At 61.0% G+C, this 22560-nt stretch overlaps 1 protein-coding gene across 2 annotated transcripts; it reads left to right on the top strand.

Annotated features, from left to right (window-relative positions):
* Positions 1 to 503: 503 nt before the first annotated feature.
* A4GALT (alpha 1,4-galactosyltransferase (P1PK blood group)) lies at positions 504 to 21883 on the top strand. 2 transcript variants are annotated; one of them, XM_062201927.1, is made up of 4 exons: positions 504 to 542; positions 5763 to 5955; positions 16619 to 16738; positions 19413 to 21883. In XM_062201927.1, the coding sequence occupies exon 4, from the start codon at positions 19462 to 19464 to the stop codon at positions 20506 to 20508; it is 1047 nt and encodes a 348-aa protein (XP_062057911.1). In that variant the 5' UTR covers positions 504 to 542; positions 5763 to 5955; positions 16619 to 16738; positions 19413 to 19461; the 3' UTR covers positions 20509 to 21883. The 2 variants fall into 2 exon arrangements, with proteins under 2 accessions (XP_062057911.1, XP_062057912.1); XM_062201928.1 differs by lacking the exon at positions 16619 to 16738.
* The last annotated feature ends 677 nt before the right edge of the window (positions 21884 to 22560 follow it).

The following is a 22560-nucleotide window of genomic DNA, read 5'->3' on the forward strand; positions in this document are numbered from 1 at the left end:
CCCCCCCCCCCCAGTCTCTCAGGCCCTGTCTGGAGAGGTGCCCATCCGTCCTTACAGATGTTCCTTCCTAATAAACCTTGCTATTTTACCTCCCACTACTCTCTGTCTCACGCCTGAATTCTTTCTTGCGCGAAGACAAGAACCCTGCAATTTCTCCGGTAACACTTCCAGCGGACTCCTGAAACTTGGTCAGACACTGGGCCAACGCAGGCCGAGCTGCTGGCCAGGCCGCAGCACGGGGAGGCAGCCAATGCCGCCCTTCCCAGCCCTGCACACGGAAAGTAGCCGCTCCTAGCCTCAGGGCTCTCATCTGCGGAATGGGATCCTGGGCTCCGGGAACCGGCGGCCGGGCAGCACCCGGAGCGCCCAGCCCTGAGGGCCCGCGGGCCGGTACCGGGGTGGCAGTGAGGACGCGAGGGCGGGCGGGGCCGCGCAGACCCCGCCCCGGGCCCGCCCCGCCTGCCCGGCTCCGGCGCTCCCCTCCGGCAGCCGCCCGCCCGCCCGGCGCGGGTGTCCACGGTGCGCCGCCGCGGGAGCCGGAGGTACGAGGGGCCGAGCGGCCAAGTGGGGAGGGGGCGGCCAAGTGGGGAGGGGGCGCCCCAGGAGGGAGGGGTTACGGGATCGGCCACCGCCCTGGCCCGCGCCACCTGTCCCGGAGGCGACCTCGGTGCGCGCGCCAGCCCCGACTGCGCCCCGAAGTCGGCGGCCGCCCCCGAAACCCGGCCCGCGAGGAAGTGCGCGCCCCGCCCGGGAGCCCCGCGAGCAGCTCCGGCCGGGACCGTGGCGGGCGAGGCCCGGGTCCGAGCGCGGCTGCTCGGCGCCCTGAGTGTCCGTCCGGGGGCGCGGAGCCGGGGCGCGGCCGCCGAGGGGGCTGCGGGCTGGAGGCGCGGGCGCTGGGCTGCGAGCGATGCTGAAATCGTGGGCGCGCGGAGCCGGGCCGGGAGCCGAGCCCAGACGGGGAAGACTGGGGTCTGCGGGGTCGGAACAGGCCCGGCTGTCGGGGAGGGGTCTGGGCCCGGGGGTCTGCGGCCTCTCTGCCTCTGTTTCCGCGTCCGTCCCTGGAGACCCCCTCCAGGGCACTGGCAGCCAAGGCTCCGGCTCGGAGGGGGTTAAAGAGCCGCCTCCTGGGCCCACCCCCACCCCACCGGGACCCGCCCTGCCTCGCCCGGGTCCTCCCTGGGACCCGCGTTATAACCATTCCCAGAATATCTGGTGCAGCCACGCGCCAAGGGCTGCCTTATCACCTCCCAAAGTGCGGCCCGGCCGGGCGGGGTGGGGGGAGCGGCCTGGGTCTCTCTGCAGGGTCCAGGCTGGACTGCCCCCTCCAGTCCCTTCTCCCAGCCCTCCCAGGCCCCTAGACCTGGCTCCAATGTTGTCCCCTAAGAGGGAGCCCCGAGACAAAGGTGGGACCTTGTGTGCCCCTCCACTAGGTCGGCCCCGGCCGCACTGGACAGATGGGAGGTGGGGACGCTCCTAAGAGCCTATTTCCCGTCTTTGCAGCCACTGAAGCCCTGTAACACCCGAGTTGCTGGGGGTGCGTGTCGGGCTCCAGGGCCCTGGCCAGTGGCAGAGCAGGCCCGTGGGGGAGCTCAGCAGGCGGGGTCCTCACCGGGGGCCGCGTGCAGACCTCGGGGTCTCAGGGCAGCAGGGGGTACAGGTCCCCACAGGTGGTGGCAGGTGGACAGCTCCGTCTCCAGCTGCACAGCCCGGCTCTGGACCTCACTTCCTGCCCACCCCGCCCCGGGCCCCTCCCAGGTGTGCCCACAGTGCCGGCCGCCCCCTGTGCTGTCACCCCACGCCCTGTGCTTCCCTCAATGGGGAGCCCTGGCGGGGATAGAGTTTGGTCATAAATCGCCCAGTGGCGACGGGGGAATTCCGGGTTCACAGGAGCCCGAGATGACGGTTGTCTAAATTTTCCTTTTTGCACTTTTTAAAAATCCGTTTCTACACATCTGAATATTTACTGTAGAATCTTGTCCAATTCTCGTGACTTCGTGAGCAACCCTCGCCGCTCTCCAGCTTTTTTTTTTATCTTGTTCCGTGTCCGCTGAGTGGTTTCTCTTGCCAGGTGGGGTTTTTAGGTTTGTGTCCCGTAAAATTATACATTGAATTTATGCACAAATGTGCGCATCGCTAGACTTCCTGGAAAGGCATTCGCCTGGCGATTCCAGAGAGGCCATGGGCGTCTGGTTCCCTGGCCGTGACCTTGTGTGCTGCTTCTGGGTTTGTTCCTGCCCATTCGTGAGCAAGGGCCTTGCCTGTCTCCTCACCTCCCGACAAAGATCTCTTCCCGGGGCTGGCGCTGTGGCCGGGCAGGGAAAGCCACCGCCTGTGGTGCCGGCGTCCTGTGTGGGGTCCCAGCTGCTCCACTTCCCACCCAGCTCCCTGCTAGTGCCCCTGGCAAGGCAATGGGAGATGGCCCTAGTGCTTAGGCCCCCACACCCATGTGGGAGACACGGAAGAAGCTCCTGGCTGCTGGCTTTGGCTGGCCCAGCCCTGGCTGTTTTGGCCATTTGGGGAGGGAACCAGAGGATAGATTTCTCAGTGTGTGTGTGTCTGTAATTTTGTCTTTCAAATAAATAAAATCTTAAAAAAGTAAAAAAGATATCTTCCTGGGGTAGCTTTTTTTCCCCTGCTGCTGTGTGTGTGTGTCAGCAGCAAGTTTTTATTTTTATTTTACTTTCACTGTGTGTGCACTTTTTTTTTTGACAGGCAGAGTTAGACAGTGAGAGAGAGAGACAGAGAAAGGTCTTCCTTCCGTTGGTTCACCCCCCAAATGGCTGCTACAGCCGGCGCACTGCGCCGATCAGAAGCCAGGAGCCAGGTGCTTCTTCTTGGTCTCCCAGGACTTGGGCCGTCCTCCTCTGCCTTCCCGGGCCACAGCAGAGAGCTGGACTGGACGAGGATCAACTGGGACAGAACCGGCGTCCCAACTGGGACTAGAACCTGGGGTGCCAGCGCCGCAGGCAGAGGATTAGCCTAGTGAGCCACGGAGCTGGCCATGTGTGCACTTTTTGATAAGGGTGACTTGGCTGTGTTTATGAGCTGAAGGGAAGGAGCCAGCAGCGGCCAGGAAGGGCAGAGCTGTGCACTGAGGGCTTGGACGGTGCGGGAGTGGGGAGCAGGAGCCAGTCCTGCTGCCCAGGGACCTTCTGAGCTGTGAGGACAGAGAGGTGGGGCTGGGAGAGATGGCAGGGGGAGAGCTCAGGGCAAGAGGGCTCTTGGGCCCGGCGCACCAGCTCCCGAGGTGCCAGTGCTGGTCTGGGCTGTTTCCCAGCCTGGTGACCTGGAAGGTGGCAGGTGTGGCCACTCCCAGGAACAGACAGCGGGGGCGGGGAGAGGAGCGGGCACCAGGTCCCTGCTCTCCACACCCTGGGCGGCTGCAGTACTAGCGGAGTACCAGCGTCCTCTCTGCCAGCTGTCTCCTTTGTCTCCCTCTGGGCAGGTCCCCGTGGAGCCCAGAGCTTCTGGTGGTAAGAGCTGGGGGGAGTAGGGGAGCCCCCTTCTTGTCCTGGCTGGGACGACACCTGAGCAGTCTGAGCTGGCAGGTGAGGGGGTGGGTGGCGCAGGGCAGAGAGGCCCAGCCCGTCTGTGGCCTTCGTCCGTACCTCCCCAGGGGTCTTCCCCCGCCCCGCACCCCCGGCCTAGGCGCTCTGCTGCCTCCCGGTCTGGCCCAAGCCTGTCGGCCATGCTGTGCTGTTACCCCCACTTTGTAGAAGAGGGGACTGGGATGCAGGGCCAGGCGCCACTTCTTGACCACAGCACAGAGCACATTCGCCACCGAGACCGGCTCTGTCGCTCACCAGAGTGGTAGAGAGGACAGCTGGTGCCCCTCCAGGGACCCGGGCGGGGGAGGCAGGTGTGCAGGAGCCAGTTACAGTGTGCATCTAATGCCTCAGGTTATATTTAGCAGCCACTAAGGATGAGCCAAAGACCTAAGTGCAGAGACCCGAGGGATGTCCCCCAGGGCCGAGTCTCTGAACACAGGAGGCGGGCAGCCACGTGTCCAGGGGTGGGGACGGGGAACTGAGTCGCTTCCGGCCCGCAAGGCCCCTGGATTGGCGGGCATGCTGCCATTGGCTGTGCTCCGTCCTCGGGGGTGTGACGACAGAACCAGGCTCAGCCTCACTCCCACCAGGAATAAAACCCCCATGGCATCGAGGTGGACTCTTGGTTGATGGCCTTGCACATGGCACACGGTGAGGAGGTTCCAGGGAGGGCATTTGGACAAAGGAAGGGTGCCCCGCAGCCGGCCCAGGTCCAAGGGCTGGTGGGCCGGGGGGACAGGGAGCACTGTCCCTGCCATTTTCGAAGGCACTGTGAGAATCTCGTACTTGTATGGGGTGCCCTGTGTGCCAGGTGCACCCCGATTTGGATGCCATTCGCAGTGTGGGGTGGGTGGGCGGCGTCTGGCTCTGCTCCCCCTCCCTACTGCACCAGATGCACCTGTCAATCCGTGTGAGATGCAGCCCAGGCCCAGGGGCTGTGCCACGGGTCCAGACCGTGGGTGAGGCCTAGGGTTCAGGGTGAGGGCCACTCAGCCCACACTCATCTCCAAGGTGGCCACGGGCACAGGCACAGGCCAGGGTCCCCGACGATGCCCTGAGTGTGGCCTGCTGTAATCTTCCAGGTCAGTGCAAGGGGGGTCTGGGACAGGGGGCAGACCTGTGTGACACGGGGCAGACAGGAAGCTGAGGGGTGGGATTGCCGAGGGGAGCTCCCCGCAGTGCATTCTGGGTGAGTCTCACGGTCTGCTGGGGAGGAACCGGCACCTGCAGAAGCTTGACTTTCTCAGCACCGCTGGGGGCGGGGTGGTGGCGGCTGGAGCGTCGTCGGCAGGAGGTCAGCTGGGCTCGGCTGGGCTCGGCTGGAACGGAATGCTTGGTGGCCAGCAGCAGGGCAGGGGCTGAAGGGGACATGCGCACGGTGTAGGGTTGGCACCAGGCCGGGGAAGAGGCGAGGCTGTGGATTTCCAGAGACGGAGGCCGACAGACCTGGGCCAGGCTGACTGCAGGGCCGCCTTAGGAACCCAAAAGCGGCCAGATTTTGAAGCCGCACGGTAGGTAGTACTGCCCCGATCACAGTCATCCCACTCAAGACCTGGGCTGCGGAGGCCGGCACCGTGGTGCCGCGAGCTAAGCTGCCCCCTGCGACACCGGCATCCCATGTGAGCACGGCTTCGAGTCCCGGCTGCTCCACTTCCCATCCAGCTCCCTGCTAATGCGCCTGGGAAAGCAGCGGAGCGTGGCCCAAGAGCTTGGGTCCCTGCTATGTACCAGACATAACAGGAAGTGGTCCCTGGCTCCCCTGGGAGGTGACTTTTCTCCGCGACATCAATGCGCAGTTGTTGATTCAATCAGCCTTTGTCTTCTTTTTTTTTTTTTTTTTTTTAATTTTTGACAGGCAGAGTGGACAGTGAGAGAGAGAGAGACAGAGAGAAAGGTCTTCCCTTGCCGTTGGTTCACCCTCCAATGGCCGCCGCGGTAGCGCGCTGCGACCGGCGCACCGCGCTGTTCCGATGGCAGGAGCCAGGTGCTTATCCTGGTCTCCCATGGGGTGCAGAGCCCAAACACTTGGGCCATCCTCCACTGCACTCCCTGGCCACAGCAGAGAGCTGGCCTGGAAGAGGGGCAACCGGGACAGGATCGGTGCCCCGACCGGGACTAGAACCCGGTGTGCCGGCGCCGCAAGGCGGAGGATTAGCCTGTTGAGCCACGGCGCCGGCCAGCCTTTGTCTTCTAATCTTCCTCACTTTCAAACAGATCTGTGGCCTGGCCCATCCCCCACGGCGGGACTGGGTGTGGACAGGGTGGCTGCCTCTGCTCCAACAGCTGCCGTGACGTTGCCCTTCGTGGCGAGCGGCACCAGAAGGCCTGCCCACCAGTTGGGAGCACCGGCTGCCCACCTCCTGGCCAGAAGAATGTGCTGGTGAGCGCCTGGATCTTGGCCGATCTGGTAGGTGAGAGATGCTGAGTGTCTGGCGTGCTTTTCCCTACTCACACGACGATTCTTGATCTTGCTTTCTGGTTCGAGAGTTGTGTTTTGAATGTGTGTGTGTGTGAACAGTCATTCGCCCACTTCCTTCTCTTAATAAAAGGTCTGTCTATTGAAGGGAGAGAGAGACAGAGACAGAGAGAGACAGAGAGAAAGATTATTCATTTGCTGCTGCATTCCCCAGATGCCTCCAAAAACCAGGGCCAAGCCAGGCCAAGGCCGGGAGCCTGGTCTCCGTCCAGGTCGCCTGTGCAGGTGGCAGAAATACAAATACTCGGGCCGCCACCTGCCTGCCAGGTGCATCAGCAGGAGGCTGGGTCCGAAGCAGAGGCAGGACTTGCTCCAGCCCTCCAACAGGGGCGGGGGGACCCAGTACCCGTGCTGCCACCTTCCTCTGGGTGTCTGTCTCTTTCTCGGACTCCTTGCGTGACACCAGGTGTCCCTGAGGTGTCCGGGCAGTCACTTCTGTCTGACTCTCCGGATGGTGTTTCGGAGGCCGACCGGGGGAGGTACGCGTGCTTGCTTGTTTGTTTCGGGTAGTCTGGTTCTGCACCTCACCTTTTCTGGCCCTGGCTTTCAGACAGAATTCGGGAAACTTCGCCAGCCCCAGAATGGCAAGTGAGCTCCCCACATTTCTTCTGTGCTTGTGTGGGTTCCAGCCGTTGACTTTGGGGTTGGTCGTGGCGCACGGGCTGAAGGGACCCAGCTTGTTCTTGTTTCCCTGGAAACCGCAGTCGCCTGGTGCCTGTGCCAAAAGGCCTGTTTCGCCCTGAGCACTCTATCTTTTTTTAAGATTTATTTATTTATTTGAGAGGCAGAGTTACAGAGAGGGGGAGGGACAGAGAGAGGTCTTTAATCTGCTGGTTCACTTGCCAAATGGTTGCAATGCCCGGAACTGCGCCAATCTGAAACCAGGAGCCAGGAGCTTCTTCCCGTCTCCCATGTGGGTGCAGGGGCCCAAGGACTTGGTCCATCTTCCACTACTTTTCCAGGCCACAGCAGAGAGCTGGATGGGAAGTGGAGCAGCTGGGATTCGAACCGGCGCCCATAAGGGATGCCAGCACCAGCCCCGCCCTGTTGGTTTTAGATGCTGCCTTCATTGTGTGTTCAAGTTCCCTATCATTTCTGTGATGTCTTTTGCTTCTCCTGTCTGTTTGTTCGTATGCTAGGGCTACACCTAACCATGGTCAAAACTTCAGGGGCCGGCGCTGGGGAGTAGCGGGTAAAGCTGCCACCTGCAACGCTGGCGTCCCATATGGCGCCAGTCCTGTCCCAGGTGCTGTGCTTCCCATCCAGCTCCCTGCTGTGGCCTGGGAAAGCAGAAGATGCCCCAGTGCCTGGGCCCCTGCACCATGGGGGAGACCTTCTCTCTCTCTCTCTCTCTCTGCCTTTCAAATAAATAAGTAAATCTTTTTAAAAAAAGATTGTCTAAAGGCGCTGCCAGTCCTTGGTCGTTTGTTCTTCCTTCTCAGAGTCCCCGTACGTCCTGGGCTGTTTATTTTTCCACATCCGCTTTAGAATCCACGTGTCTGACTCCACAGTCGCTGAGGACCCTGAGCCGGCGTCAGGGGAGGCGGGCGTTGTCAGGAGACATCTCCCGCACACGTGGCTCTTTCCCGCTTGTTCCTCACCGCTTCGCTCCCGTGGATTCTGAGCTGGACCCCAGTGCCGTGGCCACGCTGCTGTTCTGTCTCCCAGCTCCTGCAACTGCTCGCCATTTGTATCAGTGTTCGTCACCTTCTAGTGTTCTTTTACTATTATTTCTGTATTTATTTGAAAGGCAGAATGACAGAGAGAGAGAGGGAGAGACACAAAGACAGATCTCCCCGCCCCTGGTTCACTCCCCAATGGTTAGGGCTGGGCTGGGAGCCAGAAATCCCATCCAGCTCGCCCCAGGAAGTGGGCCATCTTCTGCTGCTTGCCCCATCGCATTAGCAGGGAGCTGGATCAGGGAGGGAGGAGCCAAAGCCAGGACCAGCGCCCCGGTGTCTGGTGTGGGGTGCTGGAGGGACGGGCAGCGCCTGAACCGCCGTGCCACCGTGCAGCCCCTCCCGTGTTACCTGCAGCATTGCAGTTTTCTCCTGGCTTTCTGAGGTTTGTGACAGCAATGGCTTTCGCTGTTTCTACTCCCTTTCCACACCTCTGGCCCCGCTGTTATCAGACTGCAGGCAGTGATGGGGGGGCGGGGGCAGTTCTGCTTCCCTGTGACCCGGCAGCAGCTCCCCTGCATGTACCTGGGGACGCACAGGCCCCGAGGGTCAGGCTGGCTCCTGGCTGTGGTGTCTTCTTGCTAAGGAAGTGTCCACCGGTTCCCACGCCACCAGAGCTGAGTGGTCAGGTGACGATGGCCCATGTGGTCTTTTCCTTAGATCTTTGAATCTGATGGACTATGGCGAGGATTTTCTGTTACTGAACCATCCTTGTGTTTCTGGAATCAACCCAGCCTGGTCTGGATGTTTTACTCTTGTAATGGGCTACAGAATTTTCTTTGCGTATATTTTATTCAGGATTTTTTTTTTTTTTTTGACAGGCAGAGTGGACAGTGAGAGAGAGAGACAGAGAGAAAGGTCTTCCTTTTTGCCGTTGGATCACCCTCCAATGGCCGCTGCGGCTGGCGCATCTCGCTGATCCGATGGCAGGAGCCAGGTGCTTCTCCTGGTCTCCCATGCGGGTGCAGGGCCCAAGGACTTGGGCCATCCTCCACTGCCTTCCCAGGCCATAGCAGAGAGCTGGCCTGGAAGAGGGGCAACCGGGATAGAATCCGGCGCCCCAACCGGGACTAGAACCCGGTATGCCGGCGCCGCAAGGTGGAGGATTAGCCTGTTAAGCCACGGCGCTGGACATCTTGTGCATCTTTGTTAGGTTTTGATTTCTATGTTATACTTGAAACTTAAATTTTTTTCTTCCTATATTTTGCTGTTGAACAGTTTTAAAACTATCCATTTTTTAGGGTTGGTTAGAATTTGCTCTCATAGTATCTTGCTGAGGTGGGCGTTTGGCCTGGTGGGCAAGACACCTGCTCCCATATCAGAGTGCCTGGACTCCATGCCCACCTCAGCTCCTGACCCCGGCTTCTACTAATGCAGACCCGGCGGGCAGCCGTGATGGCGCGAGCGGCTGGGTTCCTGCCAGGATGGAGCTCCCAGCTCCTGGTCTCTGCCTCAGCCCAGTCTTGGCCGGCATGGTCACTTGGGGAGTGAATTTTTTTCTCTCTCTTTCAAATAAATACATAAAAATGTAAAAATAAATAACTAAGGCCAGCGCCACAGCTCACTAGGCTAATCCTCCGCCTTGTGGCGCCGGCACACTGGGTTCTAGTCCTGGTAGGGGCACCGATCCTGTCCCGGTTGCCCCTCTTCCAGGCCAGCTCTCTGCTATGGCCCGGGAAGGCAGTGGAGGATGGCCCAAGTGCTTGGGCCCTGCACCCCATGGGAGACCAGGAGAAACACCTGGCTCCTGCCATCGGATCAGCGCAGTGCGCCGGCCGCAGCGCGCTACCGCGGCGGCCATTGGAGGGTGAACCAACGGCAAAAGGAAGACCTTTCTCTCTGTCTCTCTCTCACTGTCCACTCTGCCTGTCAAAAAACAAACAAACTAAGGTTTGCCCTAATTTTTTTGTAATGGTGGCTCTTTTATTTATTTTTTAAGAGTTGTTTATTTGAAAGGCAGAAAGAGAGAGAGAGATAGAAAGAGAGAGGGGAGAGAGTGAGAGAGAATCTTCCATCTGCTGGTTCACTCCCCAAAACTACAGTGGCTGGGGCTGGGCCAGGTGGCAGCCCGGAGTCTGGGCCTCCCGCAGGGTCTCCCACGTGGGTGGTGGCCACGTGGGGGGGATGCCAGTACTGTGGGTGTCGGCCTCGCCCACTGCCCCGTGGCACTGCCCACACACAGGAATCTTGCCCTCAGTGGTGTCTGCGAGTCAGCTCCAAACAGGATGTTATGCAAGCGTGGACAGGGGAGAGAAGAGAGGCGGGAGGCGCTTTCACAGGCCCACAGCCGTATCTCCAGTAGCCGTGCGTCACGTGACCCAGGCACACGGAGTGCGCTGCTGGCACCCGCATAGCCCGCATGGGATGGAGGGGACTTGATGTCCCGTGAAACAAGCCAGGCCCGGAACGACAGACAGCACGTGTTCTCGCTGTGTGTGGAAGCAGAGAGCAGACTCCCAGTCGGTTGCTGCAGGCTGGGCAGGGGAGGGGGTGGGGCAGAGGGAGCCGGGTAACTGACACCCGGATGGGAGAGCTCAGCTCTAGTGTCCGTGGCACAGTCGGGTGACCATGGTTTACAACAAATATATGTAAGTATGGATGCATTGTATTTATTCATTTAATTTGAAAGGCAGAGGGACAGAGAGAGAGAGGGAAAGAGATCCTCCACCCATTGGTTCACTCCCCAAATGGCTGCACTAACTAGGCTGGGCCGGGCTGCAGCCAGGAACCCAGAACTCCATCTGCGTCTCCCACACCAGCGTCAGGGGCCCAGGCACTGGGGCCGCCTTCAGCTGCCTTCCCAAACACGTCAGCAGGAAGCAAGATTGAAAGTGGAGCAGCCGGGATTCAAACCGGTGCTACGGTACGGGACGCTGGCTTTGTCCCGAGCACTGACTTAACCCATTGTGCCACAACGCCGGCCCCTCCTTCTTTTACTTTTCACTTTTTAAATCACTTTGAGATACGTCTCACATACAGCGTAGAGTTGGGCTTTTCTTGAAATCTAATCTAAAAAAATCTCTCAAAGACCAGTGAGCTGGGGAGTGGGCACTTAGCCTTCTTTGTAAGATGCTCCCAGCCCACGTTGGAATGCTGGGTCCCTTCTATTCCTGGCTCCGACTCTGGCTTCCGGCTAAGGCAGACCCTGCGACACAGCCGTGACAGCCCAAGTGCCCGGGCCCCTGCCGTCCACTTTGGAGACCTGGATCGCAACCCAGCTGGCAGCTTCAGCCGGGCCCCCGCCCAGGCCATTGCAAGCCTTGGGGAGGGAACCACAGGGGGAGCTCTTTCCTGCTCCGTCTGTCTCTCAAACTAAGTGCGATGGGGGCAGAGAAATGAGTCACAGCTTTTCATATTGGTGGACATGGAGCCGGCTTTGGTCTGCGTTGTGTTGGGTCCCTGTGTCATGGCGACTGCCCCGTGGTCTGTTTCAATACCGCAGTCTGTGCTGCTCTGTAAGAAGCTGTGTGTTTTTTCTGGTGCCTGCCCGCTCTTGGCCACTGCCTCGTTCCCCTTCCTGAGCAGTGAGATAGCTAACCTTTCCTCTTCCCTGCCAGCCGCCTCTCTGTCGCGCACCCCCAGGGCAAATGGCTTCCTTCCTTCCTTTCTTTCTTTCTTTCTTTCTTTCTTTCTTTCTTTCTTTCTTTCTTTCTTTCTTTCTTTTTTAAGATGTATGTGTTTATTTGAAAGTCAGAGTTACACAGAAAGAGGAGAGGCAGAGAGGGAAGTCTTCGATCCGCTGGTTCACTCCCCAATTGGCTGCAATGGCTGGAGCTGCACTGATCTGAAGCCAGGAGCCAGGAGCTTCTTCTGGGTCTCCCACACAGGTGCAAGGGCCCAAGCACTTGGGCCGTCTTCTGCTGCTTTCCCAGGCCACAGCAGAGAGCTGGATCAAGCCGGGACTCATTTGGGATCTGGCACGGCAGGCAGCGGCTTTACCTGCTACGCCACAGCGCTGGCCCCGATTGGTTTTCCATGCCTAGGGCCTCGGAGGCTGTGGTGTTCACACCCACCACTGTTGCGTCCTGTCCAGCTGTGAAAACCAAGTGATGTGAGCTGCTCAGACAGAATTCTGGAGTTAGCAGTGATTTTTAAAAGTATATATATATATATATATATATATATATATTTGACAAATACAGTTAGACACAGAGAGAGAGAGAGATAGAGAGAAAGGTCTTCCTTCTGTTGGTTCACTCCTCAAATGGTTGCCACAGCCGTCACTGCACTGATCTGAAGTCAGGAGCCAGGTGCTTCTTCTGGTCTCCCATGCAGGTGCAGGGCCCAAGCACTTGGACCATCCTCCACTGCCTTCCCGGGCCACAGCAGAGAGCTGGCCTGGAAGAGGAGCAACCAGGACTAGAACCGGCGCCCATACGGGATACCGGCGCCACAGGCGGAGGATTAACCAAGTGAGCGACATACTGCATCAGAGGCCGGTGTTGTGGTGTAGCAGGTAAAGCCACTGCGTGCAGGGCCCTCATCCCATATGGGCGCCAGTTCGAGTCCCGGCTGCTCCACTTCCGATCCAGCTCTCTGCTAATGCACCTGAGAAAGCAGCAGCAGATGGCCCAAGTGCTTGGGCCCCTGCACTCACGTGGGAGACCTGGGAGAAGCTCCTGGCTCCCGGCTTCATCCTGGCCCAGCCCCAGCTGCTGTGGCCATCTGAGGATCTCTCCCTCTCTCTCTGTGTAACTCTGCCTTTTACATAAATAGAGAGTGAAAGAGAAGGAGAGGCAGAGAGAGGGGGTGGTCTTCCATCCGCTGGTTCACTCCCCAGATGGCCACAATGATTGGAGCTGCGCCCGTCTGAAGCTTCTTCTGGGTCTCCCATGCGGTGCAGGGGCCCAAGCACTGGGGCCATCTTCCACTGCCTTCCCAGGCCACAGCAGAGAGCTGGATAGGAAGTGGAGCAGCTGGGACTTGAACTGGCGCCCATATGGGATGCCGACAGTGCAGGCGGCGGCTTTACCTGCTATGCCACAGCGCCAGCCCCAAATAAATGATTTTAAAAAAGAGAGAAGAGACATCCTGCCTCCCCGAGCGCGCCGTGGTCCCGGGAGCGCCGTGGAGCGCCGTGGAGCGCCGTGGAGCGCCGTGCCCTGATCCTAGCTCTTACTTTCCTCCTGGGGTGCGCTCCCAGTGCTGTGGGATGAACAGCTGTATTAGGAAGAATAAACATTTCTTTCCAAATGTAAACTACATGAAAAAACAAAGTATCAGGCTTCAGTCTGTCTTCCAGAGCACAGAATATAACGATGTATCACAAACCCTGGCTCTCCAGGGCCCGCAGGCTTGGCCTGGACTGTGTTTACCTTTGTGCTTAAACTTTGACCCTCAGTGTTCTGGGCTCCGACTCCTGGGGATCGGGTGTTGAGATCAGCGAGCCCCTCCCACTGGGAACCACCCTCCTCACCGGTGTCACTCGTGTCATGGCTGTAATGTCCGGCTTTGTCCTCCTTAACCTGCTGGCTTGGTCTGCAGTGAACCGTGCCTGGTGCTTCTGCTCAAGCTGTTCCGATCTTCGCCTGCTTCACTGAGCTTGGCCCTTAGTTTTCTTCAAGAAAGGCTCAAAGGGGCAAGAGTGCCTTCTGCTTCCAGCCCATGGCTGCCCAGCCGTGGACTGCAGGAGGGGCGTGGGGCCGAAGTTCTCCACGGCTTTGCCCACTTCTGTGACTGTTGGAGAAAAGTGCGATCCGATTCTCCGGCCCTCGCCGATGGCTTGATCTTTGCGTCCGTGAGTCTGGAGACTGATGTTGGTGTCTGGAGAGCCCAGTGTTTTACTCGACTCCGTCTTGGGATTTGCCGCTCCAGGTCACCGCTCTCGGCCGGCGCGCACGTGCCTCTTCAGTCGCAGAACCAGGTCTTCTCTTTATTTCAAGGCAGATTTCCTGAGCCGTAATGGAACATATTGACTGCCCAGCGGCTTTAGGGACCAGCTACACCTGTGTTGGATGTTGGACCTCCTGCAAGACCCTCTTTTAAGAAACTTTTTTTTTTTTTTTTTTTTTTTGACAGGCAGAGTGGACAGTGAGAGAGAGAGACAGAGAGAAAGGTCTTCCTTTTTGCCGTTGGTTCATCCTCCAATGGCCGCCGCGGCCGGCGCATCTCACTAATCCGAAGCCAGGAGCCAGGTGCTTCTCCTGGTCTCCCATGCAGGTGCAGGGCCCAAGCACTTGGGCCATCCTCCACTGCACTCCTGGGCCACAGCAGAGAGCTGGCCTGGAAGAGGGGCAACTGGGACAGAATCCGGCGCCCTGACAGGAACTAGAACCTGGTGTGCCGGTGCCGCAGGCGGAGGATTAGCCTGTTAAGCCACGGCGCTGGCAAGAAACTTTTATTTTAATTTATTTGAGGCAGAAAGCTGTACGGGGAGACGAAGGCAGCATAGTGGTTTAAGCTGCCGCCACTCCAGATTGGAGCAGGTTCAAGTCCCGGCTGCTCCGCTCTGATCCAACTCCCTACTAATGTGCCAGGGAGGCAGCAGACGACGGCTCAAGTACCTGATCCCTGCCACCCACCTGGGAGACCTGGAAGGAGCTCCTGGCTCCTGGCTCCTGGCTCCTGGCTTCGGCTCAGGCCTGACTGTTGCAACTGTAATTGGGAAGTGAATGGCAGATGGAAGGTCATTCTCTTTTCTCTCTGTCACTCTGCCTTTCAGTAATTAAATAAAAAAAAAAAAAAAGAGGGAGGAAAAAGGAGAAGGAAGGCAGGCAGACAGGTGGGGTGGAGTGGGGCAGGGAGGATCCAGAGAGAACGCCCTTCCTAGGGTTCACTTCCAAGTCTTGTTATTGCCCCGGCCCCGGGCCGGGCCGAGAGCCAAGAGGGCAATCCAGGTCTCCCATACCTCGGAGCAGGGCCCAATCAACCAGGTCGTAAATGCTGGGCCAGGTCCCACCCCTCCATCAGTCTTTTTTTTTTTTTTTTCTTATTGTATTCTTTTATCTCTGATTACTGCGACTGTCCCCTTTTGAACGTCTCCACCTCTGGCCCGCATGTACGTGGAATCTGCCCTTGTCTGTCTTATCTGTATCGCTGGCAGTCGGCTCCGCTTCTGGAAGGGCTGGGCTCTCCCTGAGCCTGGCTCCGAGGCCCCCAGCTCACACTCGCATTCACCGTGGCTGTCCGTTTCTCCCCCCACCCCCCAGGCCTTCTGTGTCTGCCTCTGGCTCAACTTCAGGGCTGGGATTATGTCTCCAGCCTCTGTATTTTTGGATTCGTGCTGTAGTTTCGGATTATAGTTTTGATTTGTTCCATGGCAAGATTTTTATAGAGGTTTCTTTATGCTTAAGGGAGCGTCCGGGTTCCTCCTTCCCCTGCGTTTGGTTCCCGTCACTTTTTTCCATATTTGAATTAGTTAGATTTTCCTGGACCGGCCGCCCGCAGGAGGTGTTGGTGGAAATCGGGAGAGAAGCCAGGCCAGGCTGCCCCCTCTGTTGCCATGGTGACGGGCTTTTCCTCGCAAATACAGCTCTCCTCCTGTCCCTCCCTTGGCCTCTCAGAACCGCCTTGGATCAAGGGATCAGTGCGTCCAGCGTGAGCCCTCCTGGTCCACTCCGGCTCCGCTCTGGCCCCAGCACCTCTCTCTCCCATCTTGCTTTTGAAAGGAGTGCCTTCCAGAATCTTCTGCGGCTGGGCACCCTCTGCACCCCCGTTCTCCCCACCTCCCCGCCCTCTCTGCGGGTCGCAGGTGCTTCCGGTCACACGCACCTGCGGCTGGGAATTCAGGTCTCGCGCGCCGCTGGCTGTCTGCAGTTGATCTTTCTTTGCCCTCGTCCTCCGTGGCACCCAGCGGCTCAACGGGGATTCCAACCGGAGCTGCCGCCTCGCTCCTGTAGGGAACAGCTCTGCCTTCTCGCCGTCCTGAGAGCCGCCCGGAGCCGGCCGCAGCTTGCTTGGTTTCAGGCTCTGGAGAACGTTTGGTGACCCCAGCCCTGGAACAGCCGCTTCCTATGACGGCCACTCTGATTTCCTGAGTGACTGGGGGAGGTGGGGCGGGGACAGCAGGGTGGGAGTTGTGGGCGGTGACTTCTCACGGTGGGGGGGGGTCCTCAGTTCTGGAACCAAAGTGTCCACCCCCTCCCGCTTGTGGAAGAGCGTCTCTGTGCAGGGGTGGGTGGAGATGGCCGTGTCTGGGGAGGTCTGGGTTTGAATTCTGCGCTCCGTGCTGTCTGCTGGCCCCATGCCCTACTTCCCCAGCTACAAGGTTCTCAAGCCTCAAGCAGCTGCCCAGGTGGGCAGTGAGTTCGAGTCCCGCCGTGCAGGTGCTGGGCTGGTTCTGTGGTCTGAGGTGTCCCTCTACTTCCCCAGAGAGGGGTTGGACCCAGTCATCTGGTTGGGGACAGTCAGTGGCGCCAGCCCTGGGTTTGCTCGGTCCCCTGTCCCCTCCAGGCAAGTACATCCCCCAGCGAGGGCGGCTCTGTAGAAGCCCTGTGAGAGCAGGGACTGATGCCGCTGGGGGTACACTGCCCGCCAGCAGCTCGGGACACGGTTATGCCCATTTCACAGCAGGGGAAGCTGAGGGCCGCCTGGAAGTTGCTGGTGGAGCCGGGACCCAAATGCCGGACCAAAGCTGCCAGCCGAACAGCACCTGTTCTTGGGGTGGCTTTGTGGCCGAGTTCAGACAGCCGCGTGCCATGTCTGGGTGCCTGGCTTGAGCCTGGCTACTCCGCTTCCGGTCCAGCTCCCTGCTGGTGCACACCCTGGGAAGCAGCGGGTGACGGCAGCCATGCGGGGGGCCAGGGTGGAGCTCCTGGCTCCTGGCTCTGTCCGGGTCCAGCCCTGGCCGTTGTTGGTGTTTGAGGAGTGAACAGTTAGGAGCTCTCTCTCTCTGTCTGCCTTTCAAATAAATATAAAAAATAAACTTTGTGTTTGTTTTCCTGTGCCACAAATAAGTGACTGCATTTTCTTGGCAGGAATAAGCCTTACATTATGGAGCAAGCTAAAAGGCCCTCGGCTTCCATCCGGGACCCTGACCTTGTCCCCAGTGGCTGCTGCTACTTCCAGTTGGGTGCAGACCCCTCCCCTCGTTTTCTGTACGTTTGCATAGACACATGTTGAAGGGGTGCTGACTAGTGGTGAGGGGTGAGAAGACAGGGGTCCGGGGGCCATGGCAGACCCCTGCCGCCCGGGCCCTCAGCCCGGCTCTGCAGGCTCCATGAGAGAGCACCGGCAGCTGCAGGCCAGACCCCAATGCCAAGACTCTCAACCCAGTGCTCGGCAGCCTTCCAAGGCATCACCCCATCTCCCACCCCCCCTCCAGCAGAGGAGCCGCTCCTGGCCCTCGCCGGCTCCTCGTCCCGCCCAGCTGTCGAGCACTGGCTGACTATGACCCAGGAGGACAATGGCGGGGTTCGTCAGATCCGGACACCGGCCCCCTGCTCTAGCTGAGAGAATCTGCTGTTCTGGTGGGGACACGGGACTCAGCCCTGTGCTGGCCCAGGACGCTGACACCCCAGAACAGGGCTGGCGGGGAGGGGCCCGACCTCAGCCCAGCTCCTGGGGCTGCCCTGTGCCAGCCCAGGACGCCGACACCCCAGAACAGGGCTGGCGGGGAGGGGCCCGACCTCAGCCCAGCTCCCGGGCTGCCCCTAGACGGCCACAGATGCCAACACCCCAGAACAGGGCTGGCGGGGAGGGGCCCGACCTCAGCCCAGCTCCCCGGCTGCCCCTAGACGGCCACAGATGCCAACACCCCAGAACAGGGCTGGCGGGGAGGAGCCCGACCTCAGCCCAGCTCCCCGGCTGCCCCTAGACGGCCATGGATGCCAACACCCCAGAACAGGGCTGGCGGGGAGGGGCCCGACCTCAGCCCAGCTCCCCGGGCTGCCCCTAGACGGCCACAGATGCGTGTTTTCTTACGGTTATACAGGATCAAGGTGTAGGCCGGGTCACCGTGCCCACCAGGTCCTTCCGGCCTCTCCCGGTGATGGCTGGAGGGCCTGGCAAGGCAGGGCTCATGGCAGCCACGCCAGCAGCACGTGCCAGGTCGCTCTGGCTACAGGGCAGGAGGCCGCAGCTGTGTGCCAGCCTCAGCAGACAAAGGCCAGGGTATGGGCTGCGGGGGTGAGGCCCATGGTGGGGGGAGGGGGACAGGAGCATGCTTTGGGCCTGAGGTCACACAGACTTGGCCCGGTATAGTTTCCATTCCTGGGTCTTGGGCTCTGACACCAAATATAGCTTAGCCCGAGCCTGGCACCCCCAGCTGTGGTCTGGCATGGGTGCAGGCGGCACACCCCCCTCCCGCTGTCCCCCCCGCCGCCGTCCGGCTGTCTCTGCACCCACTACTGTGGCTTGTGGTGGGTTAACAACGCTGGGGACCAGTGCAACTCCTCTCCGTTCCTGCCCCCGCTGCCTCCTGTCTCTCACTCTCCCTTTCCACCCCCAGTGCTGGGTCCAGGCAGTCACTTCCCCCAGGAAGCCCCCCGGGAATCATCACCAACCATGTGTCCTCTGTTTCCAGAACATCCCCCACAAGCTGAGAGCACCCGGCAGAGCTGTGTCTGCTTCTTCCCTTCTCTGGGCCACTGTGCGGGGCTGACCCCGAGAGCGGTCCCCGCGACAGGTGGTAGAGGCCCCCGCGAGCCAGGGAGCGCCTCGCCCTGACACTCAGCCATCTTTGGCAGGCGCAGAGAGTGTGTGGAGGGGCTGCCGGGCCGGGACAAACTCCAGGAGAACCGCCGCCCACCGGGCTCCCTGCCCCGCGCGCTGGGCCCCCGGGCCGGTCAGTTTGTAGCCGGGACATCATCTAGGCTCCGTGTCCTCCACACTGGGGGAGGGGCTACTGGCCTCGAGACTGCCCCCGGCCATCTCCGTCTGTCCTGGGGAGGGGAGCTACTCCTAGGCTGCACCCAAGTCCCTCGACCGGTTTGTGCCCTGGGTGGGGGGCCTTTGTCCTCAAAGCAGAGAGGAGGCCACTGTGTCTCGGGTTGCCGAGGGCAGAGATGGGAGCACAATTGGGCCCCGAGATTGCTGTTCATCTCAGATGCGGTCGCCGCACGTGCTCTCCCGGCCAGGCTGCTGCAGGCGGGGCTGGGAGCGCAGACTCCGGCTGCGTGGCTGGGCTCTCTCCCCTGGCCCTGCCTCGTGCTGGCCATGGGGGCTTGATGGTGCCAGTGCCTCCACCTCCTTGTCTAAGCTGGAGAGGATGATCGCCACCCCCTAGGGTGGTCATTGGGCTTAGGAGGCGCGAGAGGTCAGCAGGTGGGAAGACGGAGGCCACAGAACTCAGTGGCAACTGGGTCAGGGCAGAGCTGGGGGGCCCAGGCCCTGCAGGTGTGCACGCAGCCCCACCCCAGGGGCAGGGACCACTCCGGTTTTGTTCTGCAGGCCGTCCAGAGCCCCGCCCTGCTCATGGCAAAAATTCTCAAGGCTACTTAGGGTCTACTCTGAGACGAGTCCCAGAGCCCAGGGGTGCAGGAGTCAAGGCCGCCAGCCCCAGCAGGCCACGGCGGGAGGAGGGGCGCAGGTCTGGCCAGAAAGAGAGGCCTGTGTCCACGTGGCAGCGCCAGCACCCCGGTTGCCTGGCCCCATGATCCAGACACGCTGGCTCGGGCCCTGAGCCGTGAACGGGGCCCTGCTCTGCCCTCCGTGCGCAGCTCAGGGCTCCAGCCCAGACTCTGGAAGCTGGCTCTGGCCCTGGGGAGACATTTCTTGCTGGGGGCCTGGGATGCCCGGCACCTGCGTGAGAATGGTGTTTGTCTCTTGCAGACTGGCCGGTTCCCGCCGCCACAGGCTCCTGCTGTGACCCGGGGAGACCATGTCCAGGCCCCCCGACTGGCTGCTGCGTCTGCTCCCCAGCGCCCCGAGGCAGCGGGTCTGCACCCTGTTCGTCATCAGCTTCAAGTTCACATTTCTCGTCTCCGTCCTGATCTACTGGCACGTGGCGGGAGCGCCGGGGGACCCGGGGCGGCTCCAGAGCCTGCCTGCGCAGGTGCCCTGCCCCACCCTGGAGCCCCGCCCCCCCACACTGGGCAACATCTTCTTCCTGGAGACCTCGGAGCGCACGAACCCCAACTTCCTGTTCATGTGCTCCGTGGAGTCGGCCGCCAGGACCCACCCCGAGGCCCGCGTGGTGGTCCTGATGAAGGGGCTGCCGGGGGGCAACGCCTCCCTGCCCCGGCACCTGGGCATCTCGCTCCTGGGCTGCTTCCCCAACGTGCAGATGCTCCCGCTGGACCTGGAGGAGCTGTTCCGGGGCACGCCGCTGGCTGCCTGGCATGCCGCGGCGCAGCGGCGCTGGGAGCCCTACCTGCTGCCCGTGCTGTCCGACGCCTCCAGGATCGCACTGCTCTGGAAGTTCGGGGGCATCTACCTGGATACGGACTTCATCGTCCTCAGGAGCCTGAGGAACCTGACCAACGCGCTGGGCACCCAGTCCCGCTACGTCCTCAACGGCGCCTTCCTGGCCTTCGAGCGCCGGCACGAGTTCCTGGCGCTGTGCATGCATGACTTCGTGGCCCACTACAACCGCTGGGTCTGGGGCCACCAGGGCCCCCAGCTGCTCACGCGGGTCTTCAAGAAGTGGTGCGCCACCCGCAGGCTGGCGGACAGCCACGCCTGCCGCGGCGTCACCGCCCTGCCCCGCGAGGCCTTCTACCCCATCGCCTGGCAGGACTGGAAGAAGTACTTCGAGGACGTCAGCCCCGAGGAGCTGGCCCGGATGCTGAACGCCACCTACGCCGTGCACGTGTGGAACAAGAAGAGCCAGGGCACGCGCTTCGAGGCCACGTCCAGGGCGCTGCTGGCCCAGCTGCACGCCCGCTACTGCCCCACCACGCACAAGGCCATGACGATGTACTTGTGACGGCCCGGCCGGGCGGCCTCCCACCGTGCTGGAGATGGGTGCTTGGTCGTCTTTCCCAGGGAGGCAGGCTGGGAGGGCCCGGGGCCTGGGATCTGAGCCACTGCTGCGGGCCCTGGCACCCACGCCCCAGGCCCGAGCCCCATCTCCAGGGAGAGGCCCTGGGGCTGAGCGGAAGGAGCTCGGTGAGACCCTGGGCCTTCTAGACCTGCCAGGGAAGGTGACAGTGCCCTCCAGGGCGGTGGGGGGCCAGGCGGGCTGAGGCAGAAGGTGGGAGGGGGACAGGAGAGCAGCACCGGCGCCCCGAGCCCAGGGCTGCGGAGCTTGGAGGAGGGACGCGGCTGTGTCCACACCTGCTTTCTCCCCCCTGAGCTGGGATGTGGGGAGGAGGTCAGTGGCTCAGGAGGAGCGTTGAAAGAGGCCCTCTGACACAGGATCGCAATAAAAGGCGACTCGCTGGCGCCCCCTGCTGGGCGGCTGGTGAAGCAGATTCACCCACGCAGCTGTTAGCCTGGTTCAGCAGGTGGAGAATGGCTACAGCTGGGGCTCTGCAGGCTGCCTACCGCAGGGCTGGCTCCCAGCCCCCTACGTCCCCTGGGGGATAGGAGCCCCTGCGGTGGGCAGGGGAGGAGCCTGGGGCCCCACCAGCACTCCTCCCTGTGCCCCACAATAAGCCACATCTGTTTTGTCCAACACGAAGCTGCTTGAGAGCCAGGGAAAGTCCATCTGCACGGCAGGGCCTCAGGCCTGGGAGAGCCAGCGAGAGGTGTGGGAGCCCGGCCAAGGTGCTGGGCAAGGCCAGGATGGCCCAGGGCTGAGCCGGAGGGAGGGACAGCTGGCCTTGGCAGGGCGGGGCCCAGCCCGTTCCTGTTGGGGCCGGGCGTGCCTGCCAGCCTGGAGAAGCCCCTCCCTGGCGGGACTGGGGGCTGCCAGGGGCTCTGGGCTCAGCCGCTGCTGCGAGGCCCTGAGCGGCCCTGGTCCTGCCCGCAGCTCGAGGGCCGCTTGGGCTCCCTGCAGCCGGAGCAGGAACCGCTTGTTTGTTTGTTGAGGGTTTTTTTTTTTTTTTTTACTTCAATGGACTTTAATTTATTTATGTATGCATTAAGTTTTTAAAAAAGCAAAAGGACCCAGTTTAATGGGAACATAGACAACAGCTATAAATAATTGAATGAAAAATTGAGCGTTTCACCCATATACGGTAAATTTTAAAGTGGTCACAGATCATTAAAACGACAGTCTTGTACGACAGATGAAAGCCACAGATTGTAAGCCCCCCCCCCCCCATTCACCTCTTTTACCACTGCTTTAAAATGAGCAGGTTCTACTTTAGTACTACAAATAAAATGAGTAACCTCGGGGCAGGCGTCGCTCTGCTACAGGTTAAGCCGACACCTGGGATGCCTGTGCCCCCTGTCAGGGTGTGGGGTCAAACCCTGGGCCTTGTCAGGTTGAGGGGGCAATTGGAATCACCCTTGTCACAGAAGCTGGGTTGTCCCCTGCGGCCGCTGGTCTGCCGGCCTGGACAGCAGGGGGCGCCCTACCTCACAGAACCCACGCTATGAGCGGCAGCAGCATCCTGGGGAGTGAGGGAGTGGCAGGGGAGTGGCGGGGTCACCCCCAGGCTGGGAGGTGGAGGGGCCGCGGCCGCCCTCCCCGTGCAGCCGGAGCGGGGTTCCTGTGTTGTGTCCCGCAGGCCCTGGCTCGTGGCCAGGAGGAGCTGGGAGACGGTGACCCGATGAGCCGGCCACGCGTGTGTGCCGCATGGTGGTCGTGTTCCTGCTGCACGCCCCCTGTCTTCCCGGGGGGACCCAGGCCCTGGCTGTCCCGAGCTCCAGGCAGGAAGGAGGAGGGGATGGTGCCAGCCCGGGCGGGGGCCCCTGGTCGACCTCCTCGGAGGCCTGAGGGATCGACCCCACCCTCTGCCAGGGCCTGGTTCCAGAGAGGCCCTGTGCTTAGCCCAGCCCATCCCAGGCTCCTGGGGAGTGGGAACTGGAACACCCGCTGGACGGTGACGTCTGGGAAAGAGGCGGTGGCCCGGGCCCAAGCCTGCCCGAA

This window comes from Lepus europaeus, chromosome 10, assembly GCF_033115175.1.
Source record: "Lepus europaeus isolate LE1 chromosome 10, mLepTim1.pri, whole genome shotgun sequence".
Lineage (NCBI taxonomy): Eukaryota > Metazoa > Chordata > Mammalia > Lagomorpha > Leporidae > Lepus > Lepus europaeus.